At 45.1% G+C, this 25172-nt stretch overlaps 1 protein-coding gene across 1 annotated transcript in view; it reads left to right on the top strand.

Moving 5' to 3' along the window:
* Positions 1 to 25172, top strand: part of LOC135366568 (integrin alpha-PS2-like) — an 86173-nt gene that overhangs the window by 24647 nt on the left and 36354 nt on the right. Inside the window, exons 2-5 of the mRNA XM_064599318.1 lie at positions 12446 to 12567; positions 20285 to 20391; positions 22082 to 22202; positions 24976 to 25037. Coding sequence (XP_064455388.1) covers positions 12446 to 12567; positions 20285 to 20391; positions 22082 to 22202; positions 24976 to 25037 — 412 coding nt within the window. The remainder of the gene's footprint in view (positions 1 to 12445; positions 12568 to 20284; positions 20392 to 22081; positions 22203 to 24975; positions 25038 to 25172) is intronic.

A 25172-nucleotide genomic window follows, 5' to 3' on the forward strand; every position in this document is an offset into this window, starting at 1 on the left:
ATCGTTATCTGCTCGGATTTGTTGAAAATGGGAGGCGTACGCCTTTTCTGTGACAATTATGAACAGCGTAAGTGTCACAAAAAGGCGTACGCCTCCCGTTTTCAACAAATCAGGGCAGATAACGATATCATTCGAGATTATGGTTGGCTAGGAGCGCGCCATGCGGTGAAGTTCATTTTTAAGAGTGTAGGGGACTGGAAGTTGCAAGTGCTACCCAATTTACTCCTTTTTTTTTCCTTAGAGTGTAGAACCAACAGTACAAAAAAAAAGGTATATATAATTGCTCCCATGAAACCGAGATATCGCATTAAATTCCGCTCTATATAGAGCTCGGCTCTCAACGTAAATTAACAGAGCTGTCAGCTAGCAAAGTTAACGGAGCATATATGCCGAGTGGTTCGGGAGAAACAAGACGGACGCAGTGAACAGGGGGGTTGTTTTATATATCCTTTTTATGGACTCTTACTTTTTATCCAAGCCCTCTACTGAACGCGGGCCTATGCGGATAATTTACTGACGCGAACGATGAATGAAACGTGCAGCAACGGAGATCCTCGAAATATGACTGATCGCCCCCCCCCCCCCCTCTGTCATACGTCAACAAAGAGGCTGCAACGAGACGCCGATCATACAAACATGCGTACGACCTCTTCTGTACACAGACCGCGGAAGGATGAAGACGCCGCCGAGTCGCCGGTCCCTCCTCCTCCTTCATTTACATGTCACCTCCTCGGGAACTGATCCCCCTGTGTTCGTTAAGAAAAACAAACTTCCCACCAAGGACGCACAGTGTTGCGGACGGAATCGGAGAGGACGCAGTTAAATCCAGCCGGGGAAGCAAGAGGAGGGGGCCATCTGGTTTCTCGCTAGATGTGGCCGACCCGCTGGGGCTGTTCCGCTGGAATAAGCGCCTTGTTTACGGTACTTGATGTTGGCTCTTACGGCCATCTGGGACGTAAATTGCGTGAGAGAGAATTGTCATTCAGGAAAAGAAGTGGCTCGAAAATGCAGTTTGGGGAAACTGCGTGCTTGCGGCGCTTTTGAAGCTCGTCTCTGGGAGATGCGTTTTTGGGGATGCGGGTGACGTAAATTACCTAGTGGTTAAGATGGCCGTTTCTTCTGTATTTTACATCCAGGCAATTTATTGTTTTGACATCATGAGTTTTACAGTTCGTTCTCGGTTCGAAACGCCAGCGTGTTCTGAACAGCACGGAGGAGCTTCTGGTTTGAGGTTTGCTACGCTTACATTGTATGTTTTTTGTTTTGTTTTTCCTCATGCAGACAGCGATATAGAAGAAGCGAAGATTGGGAAATAACATTCTTGACTTGTACAAAACTACCAACATGATGGATGACCGTAACATATACATAGCAAGGGAGTTGCCTTAGGACAGAAGCCGCCGATATTCGACTGTTCTTCTTCTGGGCACCGTCCTCATCATTGGCATGGTATTTAAAGGGTTAGGTGTGACGTGTTTAAAGGTTCATGCGAATTGTGGGTCAACAGCCCGGAGGGAAGAAAGGGTCCGTACGGGCTTCTACGGCCGGAGTGAATGGCTGCTTTGTTAGAGCAGCCATTCACAAAGCAGCCATTAACAAAGCAGCCATTCACTCCGGCCGTAGAAGCCCGTACGGACCCTTTCTTCCCTCCGGGCTGTTGACCCACAATTCGCATGAACCTTTAAACACGTCACACCTAACCCTTTAAATACCATGCCAATGATGAAGGAAGGGAGTTGCCTCAGGACAGAAGCCGCCGATATTTCGAACAGAGACTGTTCTTCTTCTGGGAACAGTCTCTGTTCGAAATATCGGCGGCTTCTGTCCTGAGGCAACTCCCTTCCTACATCTCTACCGGTTCGCTGGATTTCTACCCATCTACATGCCAATGATGAGGACGGTGCCCAGAAGAAGAACAGTCTCTGTTCGAAATATCGGCGGCTTCTGTCCTAAGGCAACTCCCTTCCTACATCTATACCGGTTCGCTGGATTTCTACCCATCTACGTAACATATACATGTCACATAAGTTGATTCATTGATGATCGTTATAATTTTTTTATATGTGGCGATGCTGTGTTTTTCTCTTTCCTTTACTGCAGTCTATATGGTGGTCGATTTTAGTTTTTTTTCTTTCTTTTGTTCAACGCAAGAACACTTTTTCTGCAAGGACTGACCACGGAACACGTCGTTCATCCCGCATTGTTAAAACAGCAACTTCACCGCATAGCACTCTTAGCCAAACGCAATCTCGAGTGACAGCAGCAGGCAGACCTCACTCCTCTTTCTTAGAACATCACACCACCTGTCTACCAAGATCACACCACCACCACCACCACCACCACTACCACCATCGCGCCCGCCCCTAATTTGTTGACATGAGTTGCGCACGCCCTTTTCTGACACTTATCTTCAACTAAACTGGATAATTAAATTGACGTGGTTTGTTAATTGTCCCGTCCCTCATGCGTTTTCCACGCATGAGGAGTAATATGGTCGACGAGGAGTTTATCTTCAGTGTGTTATGTTGTGAAGGTCCGTTTTAAGAGCGCAGCATTTACTATTGGGTCCTAGCGTTTCGATTTCAGGCGGATGAGCTTCCACGTTGGTTTCGATTCAGGCAAGCCGGTACCGCTTGTTTCTTGATTTTCGTGATTATTGTTCGGGTGGAAAATCCTCCTCAGTGATCAACGACATCAGTGGTCCCAGAGTTAAGAGAAACAGCGACTGCCGAGAACAGAAAAAAAAAAAAAAAAAAGCACCAGCACGGCGCGAGCTATATGTGTCCTACACATTCAGGACTGGAACTTGACCGCAAAATTCATAGGCGCGCCGAGCCATATTCTTATGCGAAGTTGCAAAAACGTTCGGGAACGCAATGTGCTACCTCATCTCGGATAACGTGCGCGTCGTACATGCGGACAAATGGACTGCCCAAGCACGGGAAATAGGCGTATTGAAGAACATGTCCGGTCCGGACCATACAAGATATGAATACACAGCGAATAACTGAAACTTCAAAGGTGTCTTGAGCGTACAGGTGTGTCAGGTGTAAGATTCACGAAAGCATTAGTGAGTTTTAGTATATCGTACGTTATTGCCTTTGCGTACGTACAGGATAGCGTTGCGCACGCAAACGTTCTGAGCACGCGCAAGACATAAACAGAGCTTTGCGCATTGCGTAGAACCACCACGCTGCCCCTTACATATGCAAAGATGACAGCGTACGATATATTAAAACTAAGTTTTCTCTTTCATGTTAAAATAATGCGTCTGTCCATAGGCAAGGTTTCTACGAGTCATTTGAGTTTGAGGGTGCTATATGTGCTGGTGGTGCTATTATTAAAGGTGGGGAGACTGAGACGGAACATAAAAGTAGGAGTTCAGTAGAACACACAGCAAAAGGGACAGTAACGTCGTCTGAAACTAAGGGTAGGATGAATGTTCGTGGTGGGGTGAAGGGTCTCGTTTATATTAAATGCCTACTGATATTAATTACAGCCGCGGTCGTGTTCTAGAACGACCGTGGCCAGGTAGTTGGTCAATCTTAGTCGCTTGATTAGACCAGCTGAAGAGTAAATACAAGAAGCACTCCGTTCCTGAATTCCATCCTTTTGGGGTAAAATATTCCCCGTCCCGCACAAAGCCACTTCAGTCCTTGTTGCTTGATGTAGCTCCTCTGTGATGCGTCGTTCGGCGCCTCGGTCGTAACTATAAAATCTCCCCCCTTTCCATCTCGAAGGTCGGGAGGTCGATGTGTCTCCAGTTTCATATGCGGCGGCTTTCCAGGCGCCGTTTTTTCTGTGAAATTCGTGTAATTCACGAAGCCGGTCTACGCCAGCATGCAGACCAACACACCGGCTTTTCTTTTTTGTTTTGTTTTTGTTTTTGGAACAGCAACATTCTGCTCGATAAACGCAAGCATCAAAACACCAATAGCCGACTATAAAGGCATAGCACTGATCAGCCGAGATGTATACCTACATGAGGTGTGTTGCATTGCATGGATGTGTTCATTCATTTAGCACGTGTACACAGTGCAAGAGATGAGTTATGTCAAATGTTTAGGCACCATGTGTATGTGCGCGCGCGCGCGTGTGTGTGAGAGAGGGGGGTTCGAACATCGGTTTTAAAGGAGCAATGAGGTGACATTTAACATCGTTCGAATGCCTGTCTCATTCGTCAAGAGGGCCATCGGGAGGTACCGTGTAAAATAATTTCTCTGCGCGGTGTATTATGACTGCGCAATAAAATTTCAAAAAAAAAAACAGTCGTAGAAAGCGGCCGCGGACGGACGACACGATTCCTCGCGTGACGTCGGGAAGTCCCCGTGCCTTTTTTTTTTCTTCTTTGTTTCTTTCGTCTCAGCTCCCGCGCTACTTACACCTGCCTGAGCTGTGCCGTCCTACGTCTTGAGTCACGTGTCCGGTGTCCACGTTACGTCATGACGTACTCCGATTGGCTATTTTCACGAGTGGAGTATATTTTAAAGGTTTGCGGAACAGACGCCTCGCGCGCCCTCTGTATAGGTCACCTCCACCCGTTGTTCTTTCGCTGGAGCATATTTTATTCGTTGCAGAACGCGACACCACAAAAAAAAAATATATTTTTGGGATTCACCTCAATGCTCCTTTAAAATTACTATTCGCACAGTCATATATACCCCGTGCCCAGAATATGTAACTTACTATATGCTGTGACGCACATACATATCACACGACGATCGTTCAAAAAAAAAAAAAAAAAAAACGGCGTACTTCTTCGGTTCATCCCACGAGTGAATCCAAAACTTTAATGTGTCAGTTTTATACGGGTGTTTCAGTTAAATCCCTGGACTAAATAATTTCCTAACGGTACACCAATCGAAGAACTGTCTTTTTTACAAGTATCTGTCCGATACTACCAGCTACAAGCTGGGCACCGTGTGAATGAGTGGGAGGCGCTCATTATTTAAATAAAAAATTCAAATGAGTTTCGTGAAAAACTAACTTCTAAAGGAGGCCGCCGTCGACATTAAAATGGGTACTACCCCTTTTGGGACCTTCAGTGGACATCTTTTAGAGAAAAATCTGCCACCGAAGCGGGTCATTTGTTATTGTAATTAATTGGTTTCGATTTACGTATTTTTGTCGCGGCTGGTCGCGGCGAAGCGCAAAAGGACGTAATTAAGTGCTCTAATTCATTGGTGTCAGGACGTATTTCACTGGTGGATAAGGGAGTGAAAGAGCGTCCTTTTGAGCTTCACCGCGACCAGCCGCGGCAAAAATTATGCAAACCGAAACCAATTAATTACTGCAACAAATGACCAGCTTCGGTGACAGATTTTTCTCTAAAAGGTGTCCTCTGAAGTTCCCAAAAGGGGTAGTAATCATTTTAATGCCGACAGCGCCTTGCTTTAGAAGTTATGTTTTTTCACGAAACTCATTTGAACTTTTACTTAAATAATGAGTGCGTCCCACTCATTCACACGGTGCGCAGCCTGTAGGCGGTATCGGATATATGCTTGTAAAACAGAAAGTTCTTCAATTGGTGCACCCGTTCGCGAATTATTTAGCCCGGGGGATTTAACTATAAAACACCCTGTATATACGTAGCGTTTCAGACGTTATCTGCACCCAGGAGTCCTCTTCCAGTAAGAAGCTGACACGGCTCTGCGACAACCTAATTTCCGAGCAGAAACGCTATTCATATCCATTCCATAGGGAAGGCATGTTGCGTCTTTGAAAACAACAACAACAACAACAACAAAAAGAGAAGACACCCACGAGAGCAGAGGCATCTCTGAGCACGCGCCATATAGAGCACGCGTCTACAATATAGACTTGTCGTCACTACCAATTAAAGAGAAAGAAGAAACGGACAGAAAAAAAAAAAGGGGGGGGGGGTGACAGCGCGAACGAATGTTTTTGTCGCATCTATACGTGGGTCGTTGAGTGAAACCGATACGGAGCACAGACTGTCATGCACCATGCCGCGTCTTTAGAGTCAAGGTCACGGCCGTATATACGGCAGTTTCCGATCGCGTTTCCACTCCGTCGTAGTCGTTGAAGGCACTCGCGTTCCTTTTTCCCGCAGTCCGTTTCGCGCCGCTTATGCCGCGAACAATTTCAAAGCAGCGCGCGTTTGTCGCACGTGTCTTTCTCCGTTGCGGTTTCCGGTAACACGAGAAGAGAGGCATTTCCTTTAAAACGAATTTCTCGGAACAGCGATTTCTTTCTTCTGTTTTTTTTTAAAATCCAGTTAAAAGAAAAAAAAGAACAGGAGCAGGAAGTAAGCGAGGTAGTAAAACGGGCTTGAAGCCAACATATGAGCTATATAGTTTTCGTGAATCGTTTTCACTCAAGTGGAACGCGAAAAGTACCGCGGAGGTCCAATATGGAGTCTTAGTGAATCGCTTTCACTGAAATACAGTGAACCCTCGTTATTATGACCATGGTCGTTCCCGAAAATTTTGGTCATAATGCGGAATTGTCATATTAAAGGGGGAGATTTGTAGAGGTTTCACTGCATTGTTCCCCAGGGGTATGGTCGTAAAGCGCGTATGTCAGATTATCGGGGGTCATATTAACGAGGGCTCACTGTATTTGCGAACGATTTTGCTGCTGCCCAACCAGTGGATTCCCTCCTGAGCCACTCTCTCTTCTCGTTCGCCTTCCGCGGTACCATTCGCAAACAATTTGTATGAAACGATTCACTAAAACTTGCCCGCAATGATTTGTTGTTGTGCCGCTGCAAAAAAAGAAAAAAAAGAGACACATAACTTCGTCCAACGTTGAAGCTCGTTCATCTCAATACGCGCGTCCAGATTATTTTCCCTGCTGCTATACAACTTGTCTTAACAATTTCTCTTTCTGTGCCTATAAATGTTGATACCTTTGTTGCCACTGACCGTGCCTTTGAAGAATTTTTACCGAAGTAAATGTGCGCAACGTACATTCTGAAACAAAAGTTTGCCCCGTGAGAAGCTCAAAGCTCCCAGCATTCAAACTCTGCTCTTTGTCCTGACTTCCTGAGACAAGGGGCGTACGCCGTTCTCGTAAAAATTCGCGCGTACGTGAAAGCGCCACAAAAGGCGTACGGCTTCTCCTCTCTGCAACAATCAAGAGAGACTATATCGTCGGAAATGTAGTCTGCGCTGCTGATCAGCAGTTAGTTAGTTAATAAATTAGTAAAGTAAAGTAAACCTTGGAGCTTTCAGCAACCCACCATGGGTGCTACCTGCTCCATTGCAAGATCGATATAGCTATTGTCGCCATTGTCGATATTGTCGCCAATGCTGATTGGCCATGACCGTGGCATGTAGTGAAGTTTCTCTTAAAGTTTCTGCGCCGAGACCGGGAGGTGCCCCTGGGTCCGATCACGGCACCGGATGAGCTGTCCGGCTATTTTTCCTGGGTTCGTCCTCCAGTATCCCAGGAAAATGTCAGCACAGACCCTCACGAAGTCGTCCCAGGACGCACGCTTTCTGCCGAGGAACATGCCACCACAGCACTTCACAATAACACGCCTCACCTATACCAACCAATCGCAATCAATCTACTTTATACGTACTGTCCATGCTGTACACAGTGTGTAAACAAAAATGTAGATGTATAAGGTTTATTTACATGACGTCAGCCACAGGAGAGCGCCACTGTCGCTAGAAGATCTGCCACCATAATATAGATCCTCAGGTTTTGATCGTCCAGACCTTCATCCACATCGCATTCACCGCATATTTGGTGTTTCAAAGTTATTGTAACGTGTGCATATTATTTGTACCATGTTCCAAGTAATTTCCATGTTGTCAACGTTAATAGTCCTCTAAGTAGCACATGGCAGTGAACGAAAACCCGGACCAAACTACGAGAAACCTACATCAAGTCGGCCACGATTTCGCCTTTTCGAACGTAGTGCCCTCTGGAGGGGTGACGTCAGTGAATAAACTCCATGGCGAGTTATGCGTTCAGAATATTTTACTGCCAAAAACAGACTCCAGAATAAGTAGGGTGGACCTCGATATTCCCGGTTGCGAAATCCCCGATCTGGAAATTCCCGTTCTCGAAACAAGGAAAATCAAATAGAATGTTCGATTGCTTCGTAAGATAGCATATGTCGTGTTTAAAAACACTGCATCACTATTTAACCACTCAAACGCACGGGTTTTCGATGCCTCTCCAAGTCCTTTTAGCGAACGGAAGCCAAATTTTAGCGGCCGTTAGGCTTAGCGAACAAGACACGACGGAACACCACGTCGTTTATTTTACTATTTGATTAGTCCAAGTTTGGTGTTTGCATTACTTTGTCCAGGTTAGTCTGAGTTCGCTGTTGGCAGTTTCCCGCGCGGGACTGTACATTTTATAGTCAAATAACGTTTATTTCCATTCGTTTATTTTGCAGCCGGGATTTCGACCACTTTATTTCGAGGTACACCCAATAAGCAATTGACCTAATTACACTCTTAAAAATGAACTTCACCGCAAAGCACGCTCCTAGCCAACCATAATCTCTAATGATACCGTTATCTGCCGTGATTTGCTGAAAACGGGAGGCGTACGCCTTTTTTGTGGCAATTATGAACAGCATAAGTGTCACAGAAAAGGCGTACGCCTCCCGTTTTCAACAAATCAATGCAGATAACGATATCATTCGAGATTATGGTTGGCTAGGAGCGTGCTATGCGATGAAGTTCATTTTTAAGAGTGTACTCTGGGTTATAAACGGTACAAACGCAGTGGCCAACGATGTCCAAGAATGAAAGACCCTGCTATATACGAAACGGCTGTCAGTGTAAACAAAGGGAGGCGAACAAACAGTCTATATATCTTCGCAACGTCATTGTCAAGAACCGTGACATTACATATTACACCGCGACGAATGCGATTCCAGGGAACTGCTTGTCGCGGCACATTTTAAAGACCCCGGTTCGACGCGGCGTGTCAAACCGAAGATTGGAAAGGAACCTTCTCAATGTCAGAGGTGGGAGCCGCTCTGCCTTTGTTGCACGCCCATTCGCAATCACGACTCGTGGGGTCACTGGGAAAAGGTCGTCAAGCGCTATACGCTGTACTCCCGCGTCACGGGCTTTAAGCGGGGCCGTTGACTTCGAGCCTCTCTGCTTATCAGTATATACCGTACGCCATGCATTTAAAGTGGCAGCCAAACACAAATAACCGTATCTTCTGATATATAAGGCGCGCGTTACGCGTATATAGTAAAAAGTGTACCAAATATACAATTTGATTAGACTTATAGCGGCAAGGCAACAGACATGCTGTCTATGCTGGCAGTATAGTTTCTCGAGTACGTTTCTATTTTTTCGTTCTACTTCTGATATAATCTAATCTAATCTACTCTGTCTCAAGATGTTATAAATGTGGGCACTCTTGTTTTTTTCTAGCACAATTTTCTTTAATTTGATAGCAAAATTGGGAAAAATTCGGCAAAAGCGCGACATCTGGTGGGAAATAGTTTCCAATTTGTGAACCAATTGTGATCTAAGTGCCGGAGAATGATTTGCTGCTCCTGTTGGCTGCGTAACCACGCATAGCCGACGTTCTTTTCTTTTCTTTATTCTTTTTTTTTTCGTTTTAGACCAAGTGTTATGCATATGCACTGTAGTTTTGACACCGCACTTGACCAGCAACGTGAACTTTGGCGCACTGGTGCCTGCACTTTTCAATATGAATTTTCTATAAAAAAAAAAACGACTCTACAGGGCACGAAAATTGCCACGTAAGGGTACCTAACGATAAATCGTGGCTTGGCGTCACCGTACAACTGTGAACGCGAGCGACGCCCACAGTGGCCGTTCTGTGAACTAATTTCGCTCACCTGAAGGTTCATAAACGTGCACAGAAATCTCAGCACACGGCACACCGTATTTAAAGTCCCTCGCGCAAGATAGGCGGGTCCGATACTCGTACCAGTGCTGGCGCATGGGTGCTGAGGGTCAAGCTATATGGAACTGATATATTTTCTGATGGCATCTTCGACTGAGAGCCACCGATCGCTCTATAGAGCGCTCTATCTTCTACTGATCAAAACGGAACGCTCTGATAGCAGCTTCGGCAGTTGTTTCTTTCTTCCATCTTCTTTCTTCCTCCGGAGCGGAACGCTCTGACTGAGAGCATTGGTATACCGCCAGTGGAAGATACCATGAGGCTGCGCGCCTCCTGCCTTGCGGAACCTTCAGCTTCAAGTCACCGCTGGGCGCACAGACGCTGACAGAAGGTTCCGTATCCGTATTGTGTGCAATAAGAAATTAAGAATGATATGTAACAATGATTGGTAATGTGATTTGTAACAAACATGTCGCCCAACCCATCGACGCTTTGTACTCGTAACCAGTACAACACGCTTTCACTTTTTCCGCGTTTTTTTTTTTTCTTTTTGGAATCTTCTCTTGCTCTACTTTCCCACGGCGTCCACCCATTACGCCGAATGCCGTTTCATCGACGCCTGAGCAAGGTTAGGTCAGGAGAGCCTTTTACGTATTTCACACGTTGCAAGAAAATTCTGATAGCTTCTTGATTAAAAAAAAAAAATCTGATAGTGCGGCAACATCACGGCTCCTGCGGCCGTTCTTGAGCACATTAAACTAATTAATTCATTCATAAAAAAGCGGCGGCCACCGATTCGATGAAACGTCCATTTTCAACGAAATGACGTTCGATGAAATGTCACGGAACCCTTTCCCACGCGACGTGCCAAGTCCGGAAAGTGCCCCTCGCTCATTTGGGGTTAAAATACGACGTTTCCCATGTTGACACCAGTGGCGATATGTACATAGAAGAGGTCCACTAGGAGAGTATAAAACCAGCCACGATTTTGCTCCCGCCATTGTTCCATGCTTTTGTCTGTCAAGTTCCTGGTATCATCGTTTGGGTTCGATCCCACATCATTGGTATCTTCTCTCCGCGCAGCAAAAATGATTGTTGTTATTCATGTGACCGGTGTGTGTGTGTGTGTGTGTGTGTGTGAGTGCGTGGGCGGGTGCGTGGGTGGTGTAGGGGTATGTTTATCTGTGAAGAACAACGAAGGGGAAAGGGTGGTGGTGATGGTAGTGCTGAAAGAGCTGGCCGTTGTCGTCCTCACAGAGGTGCGCAAGGGCAGAGATTCAGCGTAGAAACAAACGAAGGGCGAACGGAAGGACCAATGAAACGCAACGCATCACGTTGCACTGAAGCAGACTCGTATACGCATTATAAGTATTGTACTTAAAATACTGTATTTCAAATACTTTCTTTTTTCGGTACTTAGTATGTTACGAATCAATTTTGCTAATGAGTATATTGTAATGAAAGAACGAATAACCGAGAGACACGGGACACGCAGAGAAAGACGAAAAGTCCTCAAAATGTCCCGTGTCTCTCGGTCACTCGTTCTTTCTTCATCATGTACCAGTTAGTCTGCGCCCTCTTCCTTTTGTCGAGTATATTGTACTCTATCTAGAATACTGTTTTCTGTATTTTCTACACAGTACTCTAATTACTTTGTGAATTGTCTTCGCACTGCATGCTGCCAGCTTCTCGCAGCCTTTCACAGTTTCGTTTCTTGTTTTTTTGTCCATTTTGTCTATGAGTGATATAAGGCCACCGTCCAACATGGTTAATTTTGGGCAGGGTCTTTCGGGCCGTCTACATTATCAGATTGCAGCATGAAGTCTACCAAGCAGCCGTTTCTACGTCCTTGGCGATATCTCAGTTTAGGTCTCGTGGTGGTGGTGGTGGTGATGGCGATAGGGCTTGCCGTTGTCGGCCTCACGTATGTGGGCAACGTCACGACTTGACGCCCTGGGGGAATGTGCGTCCTGGGCCGACTTCTAAGGGAACTGTGCCGACATATGTCTGAAAGCGTCTGAGGAAAACCCAGGAAAAACCCCAGACAGCACAGCCGGCACCGGGATTCGAACCCGGGTACCTCCCAGTCTCGACGTGACAAGGCCAGCACGCTAACCACTGAGCCACGGGAGCTTAGGTCTCGAGATGACAGTATACGACATCCACGGGTCTTATTTACAACCTATAGCGCTCAAGTATCTTGAAGCGCTTGAAGTACTTGATGTATATTAAATACCTTTTGAAGTATTTGGTACTCTATTTTAAATATTTTTGTTTTCAATTATTTTAACCTGTATACTTTAATTACAGTCGGTTCTCTGTATTTGGTATCTTGTTTTAAATACATTTTGACAATTTCATTAATACATGCTTTGATGAAACTGAGGGGTGTCGTAGCGGCCATTCGAGATTCGGGTGCTGGCAGGGATGACTACACCCTGAGCTCGTACATGAAAGCGATTACTAAGGTGCGGCATTTTGTACATGTCTGCACTGAATACTGTAATACTCTCTGCACTATACGGCGACAAACGTGGACCTCGCCAATCGACTCTTGAATGTGGCTACAGAAGAAGCAGTCGGGTACTTTGTTTATTTTCTGACCGCCGTGCCATTTATTTTGCAGGCTGCTGGTGGGCGCCCCAAGTGCGGAGACGGACCAACCGGCTGTTGAACGCGGTGGTGCAGTGTTCCGATGCAACACGGAAGTTGCGAACAGCTGTCAGCAAGTGCCTTTCGACAAGCAAGGTGAGGCTGCTTCCGTTTGCAAATCAGTTGCGTGAACATATGCCAGATTTATCTTACGCCAAATTCGACCAGTTCAGAGAAACGAACAACAACAACAACAACAACAATAAATGAAGAAGTGATGATGACATGAGAAACGAATCGAAACGAATCAGAGAAACGAACAACAACAACAACATAGATGAATGGATGATGATGATGTGGGATGTTTCCCTGCGTTGAGTGCAGGACCCTACCCCATTCCAAAAAGGTTCACATGAAAGGATGACGAGGGAAGGAAATCCCTACAGTTCGTGAAGGCGAGAAACGAATCGAGCAGTAAAAGATAAGAAAATACATCAGTGAAGTAGGAAGGTCTTCGGAAGGGCTAGCGTTGGGATCCGGGACATCCCGAATTCTGAAATCCCCGTATGGCCGGCTGTTTTTCCACGTCCCCAAATCCCGGGATCTTTTCGAAAAAAAATCCCGGGATTTTGGGGTTTGAGGTGAGTACTGTTGGAGCACTCGCGACGCAGAAACGTGTAACAATTTGAAGTTATTTAATTTCTGGCATGTGTTTCGAATGACAATTCTTTGTCTTTAGCTGCATCTTAAGCAGTCTTTGAGCGTACGCATCTGATTGGGTGGATCTCGATATTCCCGGTTGCGAAATCCCCGATCTGGAACCAAGGAAAACCAAGCAGAATGCTCGATTGCTCCGTAACATGGTATGCCGTGTGTAAAAAAAGACCGTATCACTATTTAACCGCGCCAATTCACGGGTTTCGACGTCCGTCCAAATCGTTTTAGCGAACAAAAGCCAAGTTTTAGCGGCCGTTAGGCTTAGCAGGGCTGACACGTCGGAACACCGCGTTGGCTAGTTTAGGTTTGTTCAGGTTTGGTGTTCGTATTTGTATATCAAGTTCGCTGTTGGCAATTTCACGCGCGCGACTGTGCTTTTTATAGTCAAATACCGTGTATTTCCAGCAGTTTATTTTGCAGCGGGGATTTCGATCCCTTCATTTCATTTTTCTGATCTCATTTCATTTCATGTGATTTCATTTTTTGGGGGAGTGGCGGTAGGAAGGTTTTCATTGTTGACGCCTGTGACACACGCGCCGGAGCTTAGTGCGTTGCTTTCATCGTTTGCGAAGTATCGGCGGCGTCGAACCACCGTTATAGGGGTGCGCACAGGAACAACGGTACAAAGAAGGATGAATAAATACGTGGTTTCGGAAACGAGTCTTTTCCTCAGCATTAACATGTTTGCGCCCTCTCTGAAAATGTTTGTGTTTCCTTTCGGCTGACAGTGCTTGATTTTAATCGCATTTCATTTAATCGTCGTTTTTTTCTGTTTTAACTGTCATTTTCATTGCATTGGTGGTTTAGTGGCTGTTTTGTTGTTTTGAGCGATGCACCACATGTGCAGGCCTTGAGCTGTTTACGGGCATCTTAATAAATAATAATAATAATAATAAAGCAGCCGGGGGCATTCACTTACCGTTACTTGGCAAGTTTTGATACCTCGTGGTGCAGTTTTGGAAGTCGAAATCTTCGATTCGTATTTGGTGACAGCCTGAAATGAATTGGCGGGCGCTATGCGTGACAACCGCGAATAAAAACAAGCCATTCATCTGAGGAGAACATAAAACAGGCCTTATCAATTTTTGGATAGAAAGTGTCCCATATGAAACACGAATGTTTTAATTAACAGTGACAGTACGCTGAGGAGACAAACACACAGGAATCATCAGGGTTACTACACAAAAAAGGCTGTGCATGCTGGTTATTTCTGTTTTAAATCAATCTCGGAATCCCGTCCCGGGATTAGTCGGGGAAAACCTCGAAATCCCGGGATGCAAAAGTGGCCCGGGATTACCAACCCTATTGGCAGGACATTTGTAATCTGATGATCCGCTCGGTTGAGTAGGGTGACGCCGACGTAAAAACCATATAAAAATAGAACGTTAACAAAAAAAACTCTTAGAAACCCAACTTCCACAATTAACTTTTATAAACAAATCATGTATATCCACGGCTTGAAAATAAACCCGCAAAAATAGACATAGCAAATTAAACCCTTCAAAATAAATCTTTGAAAATATACCCTCTATGAGGTGCTTTCAGTAAGGTACAAAGTTCTTCACTCCTGGAACGAACTTGAATGCCATGATTATGCGCTGTCAGAAAGTACTCCCGGTGTAACGGTTTATAGAATGATCTCGTTCACTGCTAAACGCATGGTGTGCGTTAGCATGTATTCATACGCGTCGTCCTCTGGACTTTCAAATCGGGTATTTCGATTTCTTCAGCTATAATAATAATAATAATAATAAAAACATTATTATGGAACAGATATGAATTTAAAAAAAAGGAATAATATCGCCGGTTTCGTTGAACAGAACATATATAGTGTCGCTCGTAAACTAACTAGTTTTTTCCGGGTACCTCTTCTCCGGGTACTTTTTTCCCTACACCCCACCACTATACACAATAAACCAAGGCGGTGTATAATATATGCATATGCTTTATTTGGCACGTATTTAGTTTCGCGTCCCTTCTCAATCACGCCAGCCCTCTGAAATGAATTCAGGATTATTGGCTGCTCAATAGCAGAATTATTAATTAGCATTATTATTATAGCACTATTTTAGCATCATTAATTTCTACGAAGTCCAGCGCCCTGTCGGCGGCCTTGTCAACAGACCCTAAGAGATTTGTCAGAAACTCCCAGCACACCTTGGAAGAGGCTAGAATTTGTACGACCAGAACAGGAACTCTACAGGAAAATATTTCCGTGCATAACGCGCACCGTTAGATAACGCGCAGGACCTCTTCAGAGCGCTTTTTTACTGTATAACGCGCGCGTTATACACCGGAAAATACGGTAACCTCAAGACAGAGAGCGAGACGCGTGACCATAACACCACATGACTTATGGGGACCACACACGAGAACCACAAATTTCTTCAGCAACAACAACAATAACAGATAAAGCAGGCAGCAGCAGAGAGAGCAACAGCAATGCTGGCGCGCGCATATGGACAAATCGCCTCAAGCCTTTTTGTTTTCTGGCGAATACAAAGACGTCTCCGGAGCCGCGGTGACGACGGTCCATATGGCAGGGACGAGGTCAGACGTGGGATGCCTTTGTGTCGGCCGCCACCGACTGTCATTAATGAGACGTAGCCAATGGGGTATGCTCCCGGAAGACGCGGCCGCCTAATTGCCCCAGTCGACGTGCCTTCCGTCCGCGCCGTGTGCCATCTATGAGCCGAGGAAAGGTTGTCTGTGACTGGGAGCCCTGCACTATCGGCGGATATTCGCAGAATAATTGTAGACGCGGATAAAAGTGCTAAGAGCCATTGTGGTGTGATGGATGACTACGGGTCGGCTGCGGATGTCAATATAACGGATTGGTGAAGTACGTAGTTCGACCGGTCGATACATTTCGGTTATGATAACGTATAGGTGAGCAACAATATTAACAATGAAAAGATGGCCAAGAAGCAAGCGAGCTGGTGAAGTTGATGCATAATGTAAAACCCCGAGACTACGGAACACGAAGGGACAGACACAACACCAAGACTTCGTGTTGTATCTGTCCCTTCGTGTTCTCTAGTCTCGGGGTTTTACATTAGGCATAACAATATTGAGCCAAGTTGTTGTGCTGATCGTGCTGTTTGCTGTGCTAACGAACGGCATTTGACACGTCGTGCCACCTATTGAGGGTTTCGTTTGCAATGCGAAGTGTGACGAGCAGGGGCCTAAACAATTATTGCTCTTCCTCAACAAGCTCACACTGAGCGCAGCATCATCAACAGTCTTTCGACGTCTTTCATGTATCTTCTTTGCATACTGATTTTCAGTCGTCGTTTCCCTATTTTGTTTAAAATAAAATACCAAGTCATGAATATAATAGAATGAATAGAATACCACGCATGGCAGTGGATAACATAAAACAAGGAGTTATACTGTTGGACACTGAATCGATAGGACTCTTCACTTCACTCACACAGCCACTCATGGCAACAGTATTTGTAATCAAAAATGCATTTCTAGTAGGTTCATATCACCAGATAACATCATGGCTGCAAAGTAGTTATTGTTATTCGTAACCTCCAACGCTGACAAAAGATTAGAAAAGTAGAGCTCCCGTAACTGTGGAATTGACTGTCCAAGAAGGTAGGAACTTATTGTCAATAGGAGATGTCCATTCTTCAGGCAATATGGCTGAGGTGCCTTTACAGTATTTTTATCAGCGTGACTCACACTGGTTTATTCAATATGCTGCCCTATCGTTTGTCTGTAGTAGACAGACATTATCAGTATTGTTTACTAAAAGAAGGGTTTTGAGTAAGAAGACCTAGTAAAAATAAACTAATAGAAGAGATATTCGGGTCTGGTAGCTGTATAGCGAACAGTCGGCGCCTCCATTCTGGCAGTGGTAGGTGTGCAAGTACCCCAACAAGCTTCTGAAGATGCTTTCCACGTTCACGAAGCCAGCTCCCTTGCGAATGTCGCCTCGTGATCGAAGTGTAGGTGGCGCTGCGGCGGAGCTCTAGTGGAGGATACGGTATGATCTGGCGCGGCAGGCACATGCTTTACTACGCGGGTATCACAGTGTTTCTGGATGAAATGCCGCTGTCAGTGCCTCACATATCGAGGATGTGTTGAAATGCGCTACTTAGAACGCTGATAAGGTGTCAAGGTAGACAAAAAGTGCTGCACTGCGAAACGCTGAAGTCGCGAAGTTGTGAAAAGAAAATCTCCTGTGTGCGTTTGAAGGGAAACACTGCCTGTTCCAAGCGATATTTCGTTTATGTCTTTTGCTGTTCTCACTCGAATATTTATTCGTCGCCTCGTACATCTGTCTTTCCCTCCACCTTTTCATCTTACATCGAGACAACTGTCGAAATTCCTGTCTCCACTGGTCTTGGCAATCTAAATGTACAAGTGTGCAAGAATATAGCATAAGGGCAGAATAGCCCGATCAGTATGGAAGCCGCTCGCTATAATTTTTGCGTCGTATAACAGCGGTGGTTATTCAGGTCGTGCGGGTCTGGGGGAGGTACGTTTGAGGTTTGATTCGTCTCCTGTGCAGGCACTCATGGTATGGTGCTAAAATATGTACGGGATTACCACACCTGTGTGGTGCACTTGACTTTGTGTGGGGTGCTACTGGTCAGGTAATAACTACATATAAAGTATGCTTTTGGTTCTAGCGGCAGGTATATTCTGAAACACGCTGTTGTACACGTGCTTCACACCCCACAAAACATGTATGTTTTACAAAGAACGTTCGGGAATGGTGATAGCATTTTACCTTGAATGCGTGTGTTCCAATGATTACGTATGTGTTAGATAAAAGTCAAGCCAGTCGTACGGTCAGGTGAAATGAGATGAAAGCTTGAAATTCACACATTTAAAGACACCCATGTCGTACATATATTCATGCCTTTATATATTCCACGCGTATATATTCATACATTCGATGCAACTTGTGTTTAGCGCGCGTAGAATATCATATCTAAGCATTATGAAGAAACTTCGAACAGCTAGCACGGAAACCATAAATAACTGTGGCATCGTTATATATTTATGATAAAAAAAAAGAAAGCTGTTTCAACATTGACGGTAGCTCTCGGTACATTTTGTTTGTCACACAGAACCGTAGTGGCAGTATAATAAAAAAAGGCCGAGTGGAATCCACATACTGGAACATATGCACGTTCTATAGTTTTCTTCCCTGCTAAGCACGCTGGTGCAGGGAATTAGACAAGTTCAAAAAAGTTGTCCACTAAGTCATTTTCACTCATTTTAAAGCGATTTTAAAAGCTCAAATGTTCGGAAGCTGAGCCTTCCAAGCACGTTTTCGAGCACGATGAGCACAGCGAAAGTACCGGCTCAAGCTGTGCATCCCCACTAAGGGCAGTTCACGGAGCAGCCACATGGCGGCTACACTGTTCGATCTCGAAGTGAATAGGCTCCCAATCGTGTTCTCAGGGCGCGTGACATGGTTTTCAGTAAGAGTACTATACCAAATGCGCTAACGCTTAACTGCCGAAACAATTGCGCCGAAAACATAAAAATTTACTGATTTTATTTAAAAGAAAATTCAAGCACGAAAAACGTATTCAACACATGAGGATTTTGTGAAGGATCGGTCGGAACTAACCGTAAGGCTCTTGTTTCTTGTTTAATTGCCTCATCCAAAATACTGTTCTCCTCCACACAGTGGTAGAGAATGCTCCTCCTGCTCCCCCTCTTCTGACAGATTGGACGTAATAAACGACGTGTAATATAAATAATAATAAATAATAAATTGGACGTGTAATAAACATACCGATACGACTTTCCATCTCACGCACTCGTATGTACAACACACCTGACTTCGCCACTTCGCCAACTTCACCTCCTGCAGCGTCCGACAGAACATCCCGCACAGGACGCAGAACGCAAAGCGCAGCAGCGCCGCCTATACGTTTCTCGATGCCTATGGACATACAAATCTAGCAAGAGTTGAACTGTCTGAACTGTCGAAAACTTGCAACACCCATTCTGGTTGCTGTTCATCGACGGGAACCGAAGAAAAGGTCCCCTCAAAAGTCCGTCCCATGGAGTTACACTTCATCGCTCATAACTCAAATCAGTGACTATTAAAGCGTAAATTTTCATGTCATTTTTTTTAAATTCTTGACATGGCCTTCTACTTGAACGCTAGAAACACGATTATGGTCTTTAAACAAATGAGGGGGGAAGAAAGGAAAAGTCAGCCAGACGTAGGTCGGTTTGCTAATAAAAAAAAATGGAAAAAGGGGGAAGAAAAGAAAAGGAAAAGAAAAAGAAGAAAAGGAGAAAAAAAGGAGAGCAGGTGAATGAAAAGGAAAGGAAAAGAAGAAAAGAAAAAGAAAAGAAACAAATGGGGCTCATTAGAAGAGTTCTGCACGAATGTAGCAGGTACACTCTTAAAAATGAACTTCGCCGCATAGCACGCTCCTAGCCAACCATCATTCCGAATGATATCATTCTGTGCAATGATTTGTTGAAAATGAGAGGAGGCGCCTATCTGGGACAGATTATCTTGTCCCAGATAGGCGCCTCCCCACTGTTTTGAACAAATCATGGCACAGAATGATATCATTCGGTATGATGATTGGTTAGGAGCGTGCTATGTGGTGAAGTTCTGTTTTAACAGTGTACACTCTTAAAAATGAACTTCGCCGCATAGCACGCTCCTAGCCAAGCATAATCTCGAATGATATGGTTTTGTCCCCTAATTTGTTGAAAACAGGAGGTGTACGCCTTTTTTGTGACAATTATGAACAGCATAAGTGTCACAAAAAAGGCGTACGCCTCCCGTTTTCAACAAATCAGGGCAGATAACGAAATCATTCGAGATGATTGTTGGCTAGGAGCGTGCTATGCGGTGAAGTTCTTTTTCAAGAGCGTAGGTTGAAGAATAAAAAGGGGGAAAAAAAGCAGCGTGAATCTTTCAGCTACCGAGCATGGAAAGAGGGGGCCTGTATTGTAGCGACGACTACTTCGGCACGCAGGAAGTTGGCACCAGGGATTTTTCGACGACTTTTCCTTTTTTCTCCCTATTCGATTTTTTCTCAGGGGACCTTTTCTCCTACACCCCGAGCGACGGTCATGGAGTTCATTCTCACACCGCTTCATTTGTTAGCGTGCAGATAATGCGTAAGTGGCTCATGACGAATCCTTCTTGATTTTGCAGGACATAGTCAACAGAGGGTTCGTGATACCTACGTGCGATCCGACAACAAATCGCACCAATGGTTCGGTGCCACCCTGTACAGTTCCGGAGACAACGGAAAAATTGTAGTAAGTAGCACACATGTGGCGCAGCTGTGTCAAACAGATCCCGGTATACTTCTTCAAACCAAACCAGGCGAGGCTAAATCAATGCATTCTGCTAGGCAAGAGCAATGACGTTGTATTCAAAGGGCGTACGACATGTTATGCGAAAGGAATGCCTCGCAGTCTTATAAAATTGGCATAATTGAATGTGATTCCTGATTACCATATACAATAAGAAATCGCTTCCCATAAAAAGTTCCCTCATTAAAAAGCAATTATGGAGCCCAGTCAAACGGTCTAACCTTATGCTATAAACTCTTCTTTTATGAACAATTTCAGGAAAACACTACATTAATAGTTATTGAACCGGAAGTAGTGTTATTCTCAATCCAACATGGCTATTGTGGCTTTCCGTTAACATGCTCGCTGGTTTGGTATGATGAAATGTGGTAGTAAATTTGGTTTTGATACATGTTTGAGGAATGGAGCCGTTTAAGAAACGATCTATGTGATGCGTGTGTTGAGTTAAGTTGTACAGGTTTCTTGGTTGTTAGAGAAGCGCTTGTAATACATGTATCAGATTTGGGTTCTTTCATTGCTTAGTAATGTAAAATAGTAAAAAAAGCTGTAAGGATTGTGTAGAAATGGGGAATCGACGGAACTAGAGAGATGTACAGCGTTGGTGGTCCCAGGTTGTTAGACGGTCCCGCAGTTTAAAATACTCTTTCCGCTTGTCTACCTTGTCTCTGAGAGACATGCATATAAGCGTGTGCATGTATACTTTGTCTTATAGGGGGAATCTGTGTTTATTAGAAGAAATAGAGGAAAGCTCAGGCGTATACGCAAGGTCGATTCGCTACTCCACTAAAGAAAAGAAGAACACAAAAGGAAGAAAAGAGGAGAGGAAGAAAAAATTCCCTAGTTTTTTCGTCGCTGATATAGCCCAACAATTCAGAGGTTGTTCATAGGTTATGTGCCTCTCAGGAAGTGGAGTTGGTGCTCTAGCCGCACTCAAGTGAGATATGTGTCATAATATACAGGCTGTTTCACCTAAGGTGATAAAAAATTTTACTGAGTGTGCGCATTGTTCTATACCACACAGGCCATATTTCATTCATAATAGTTTCGCAAATAAACACGTACGGGTCGATATCATACTGATTTTGAGTGCAGTGTCTTCAGATCAGGGTATGTGTTTCCTGTTTGCTGGGCCCAACAGATGTTATTAAGGGTAGTGCAACATTTCCCACTTCTTGAACCATACTAACATTGCCAGAATAAACATTACACTGTGCTGTGTATTCCGCACTCAGTCGTCTCGCGACGTAAACCCCCAATTATTATATTGGGTACTGCACATGTTCAACCAGTCAGCACTTCCCATATCCTATTTTTTTTTAAACATGTGCTTAAAATTGCACAATGTGTTGGAATGACGACGGCCGAAAGTTAAGAAGAGAACCCGACCGCACAGCACCCTCCCAGCCAATAATGATCCCGCCATCTTCTCATTTGCTGGAAACGGAAGGCGTACGCCTCATTGTGACACAGTTAAATTAATTATGAATGGCAGTTGGTTCTGATCGTGTTATGCGGTGAAGCTCCGTTCCTAGATGGTAATCGCTCAGCTCTTCCCAGACAGAAAAGAGTTGTATGCAATGTCCCAGTGCATACGCGGTCTGCATGATGACATTCTTTATCCCTCACCCTCCAGGCATGTGCGCCACGCTACGTCTATTTCTCGGTGAACCTGCGTCGCCGCGAGCCTGTGGGCAACTGCTTCGTCTCCGATAACCACTTTGCTGGATTCCGAGAGTATTCGCCCTGTCGGACAAGTGAGTTGGTTCTCTCAGTATCATATCGGCAAGGCGAAAAGTGTTATTTAATCAGGTAGGCCTAATGTAAACTGACTCATCCTTATACAAAGCAAGGAAAGGTGCTATCGTTGTATATGGTTGCGCTAAAGTAGGCTTCAACTTATCCCTGAATAGATATCCCGCCGTGAGAGGTACACTCTAAATCTTTTCACACCTTTAAAGGTGTAATAGCGTGCATGGCGCACGCCTTTTTAGGTGTAATTTTGGTAACATCATAATGGAGCACAGTTTCGCACAAATTTTCTTTACTCGAGTGTTGTCTGTCCTCCGAAAATTCAGTCTTGCAACATCTCAACATTGTTCAACAGTATTTTAGACACTTGCGCGTGCTCGATTATCCATAGCGATGCATATATGCATTAGCTCGTACATACGATATCCAAGACATCATGAAAGCAAGATTTGCACTGACACTTGATCTTTAGTAATGCTTTCCGAATTTTGTTAAATATCATCCTGGAGATGCAATGTTACGCAACCAGATTGAATGTGCATAGCGCACACCTTTAAAGGCGTGAAAAAGTTTACAGTGTATGGTTCAGCTTGCGTTCAAGGGTTACAGTAGTACAAAACGTAATGTGAATTATGTTCACAGAGCATCAGGGAAACGTTTGCAGTTCGCACGGTATGTGCAAGAGAACGCCAGTGTCACACTGCTTTTTGCAGTTTCCCATCGTACTTTTTCAGTGTATTGTGCTGTCGTGCATGCAGTCCATACAAATCAAGCCAAATCAATGCGGAGTTAATTTCGCCGAATTCAGAGAGTAATGTTGCGCACAACATACAGGTGATGTACGTGGTCATTCGTGCATCAGTTTAATAACAGTAATAAGAATGTTACACATGATAACCGTCGCGGAGGTCATGGTGTCGACGCACATAGTTACATGTAGAAAATACACAGTAGAAGCAAGCACAAGGAGCAACAAGAACAGTGATTAGAGCGCAGTCAAATATTCACATGCAACTATGCACTGAACATCTTCGAAATATGTAGTAAAAATCCTCAATATATATGCAATGCCTCAAAAGCAACGCACCAAATTATTATTTTAAAAAGTTAGCATTTTATTAGGGTAACACGATAAAATAAAGCCGCCTTCGTCCTGCAGCACACAAAAAAGAATGCTTGCGCCACAGATATAAATCACGTAGTTGAAGCCCTTGCGTTCGTGATTGGTAATATAGCGTAAGCGCAGGGGCAACGGCATGGGCAACACGAAAATACACGTACGTTCGTGCTTTGCGTCGTCTCCATACGCTGGCTTGGTTCGTCATAGCATTGCGTTCGGCAACGTCACGACTGACGCCCTGGCGGAATGTGCGTCCTGGGCCGACTTCTAAGGGAACTGTGGCGACATATGTGCGAAAGCGTCTGAGAAAAACCCAGGAAAAACCCCAGACAGCACAGCCGGCACCGGGAACTTCTAAGGGACTCCCATTCAGCTTGTTTTGTTTCCGTGTTTCACCCACGACCATCTCTATTATACAGATGTATTATAGAGATGGTCGCGGTTTCACGGCGTATAAAGGGCAACCTCTATGGAGCGAATTTTTGCAACGAAGTTCGCGCGGCAGACTGCCACGCGCGTTCCGCCGTCAGTTGTTCGCCGGCACCTGCTCCATGGAGCGAAAAACCAGCGGACGGCGTCGGGAAGTCATGCTGTGATGTCACTGTTGCCAGGGTATAAGGTGAAAGCTTAGTGAAATCAATTGCTCGAAAAAGTGCATTTAATGTCACAAATTTTGCAACTAAATCCAACATCTGTCTGAAAAGATGCGCCCAGTAACGTACCGAAGAGCATATTCACTACTGCGAAAAGAAAACATGTTTCTTGGCAGAGAATGCCTCACGTTCTAACGATGCAGTTGGCGAAACAGCGAGCAGACGACAGCATCCAGTTGCAAGAAGAGGACGATGACGATGATTCACGAGAGCAGACGACCACGTGCAGGCGATCTGGCTTAGATTCGTAGCGGAAGAGCACTTTGATTGGTTCATCTGCAGTTGACGCTTCCGGAATCGCGGACGCTGGGCGAAAATATCTGGCATGTGCAGATCGGCGGCGGATGCTCACATTTGTGACGCCTCGCGCAGGGCGTCCGACGCTGCACGACCTACTCTATACTAGAGACCTGGACAGCTGGCGATCCCCTATGGGAGAGACGGGTCACGGGTTAGTTACGTTAGTGACCGCTGCAAGCGCCACATAGCATTATTGGGGAGAGAGAATCACCCTTGCCACCGCCTTTAGTCTGCTACGCAGGGATACACAGGCTGTTGCTAAGCACGCGCTATTATCTCTCTTATACTGCTTCGTCGTTGTCAACACGGCCTACCATACATCGCCGCGGTTTCGACAAGTCACGTGGTAACGAATAGTGCGAGCTAGCGCCAAATCCCATAGCCAAGCGGCGATTGCCAGAACTACTACCCCGGTGCTGGGAGCATTGCGGCTGTCCAGGTCTCTAGTATAGTAGTAGGTCATGCGACGCTGAGCGAAGTTCGCAGCTTTTTCGCTGTGCATTCGCTCCATGGAGGTTGCCCTTTACACTCTCGGAGCCGGGTTATCGTTCAGAATGATATCCCTCTCGTCCCTGATTTCTCGAAAATGGGAGTCGTACTCCTAGCTTTGTGGCAGTTTGGACGTGTGTTGCTCTTAGTGGTGCGTGCTACGTGTGTATGCTATGGCTGTTTAACTTGATGCAAATTTGTCTCTACCTTCCACAGGTGCCTGGGGTAGGTATCGTCAAGGCTACTGCCAGGCTGGATTTTCTGCCGCCATCACTCAAGTAAGCGACAATAGCTTATCTTTGTGAACAGCGCGAGTGGTACTTCCTTTAACCGCTGTGTTTCTCAAAGTTTCTCGCGCCTTACACCCATTTTTATTATTCGTCGAAGCGTTGTTCCTACACTCTATATACTGA

This window comes from Ornithodoros turicata, chromosome 8 (genome assembly GCF_037126465.1).
Source record: "Ornithodoros turicata isolate Travis chromosome 8, ASM3712646v1, whole genome shotgun sequence".
NCBI lineage: Eukaryota > Metazoa > Arthropoda > Arachnida > Ixodida > Argasidae > Ornithodoros > Ornithodoros turicata.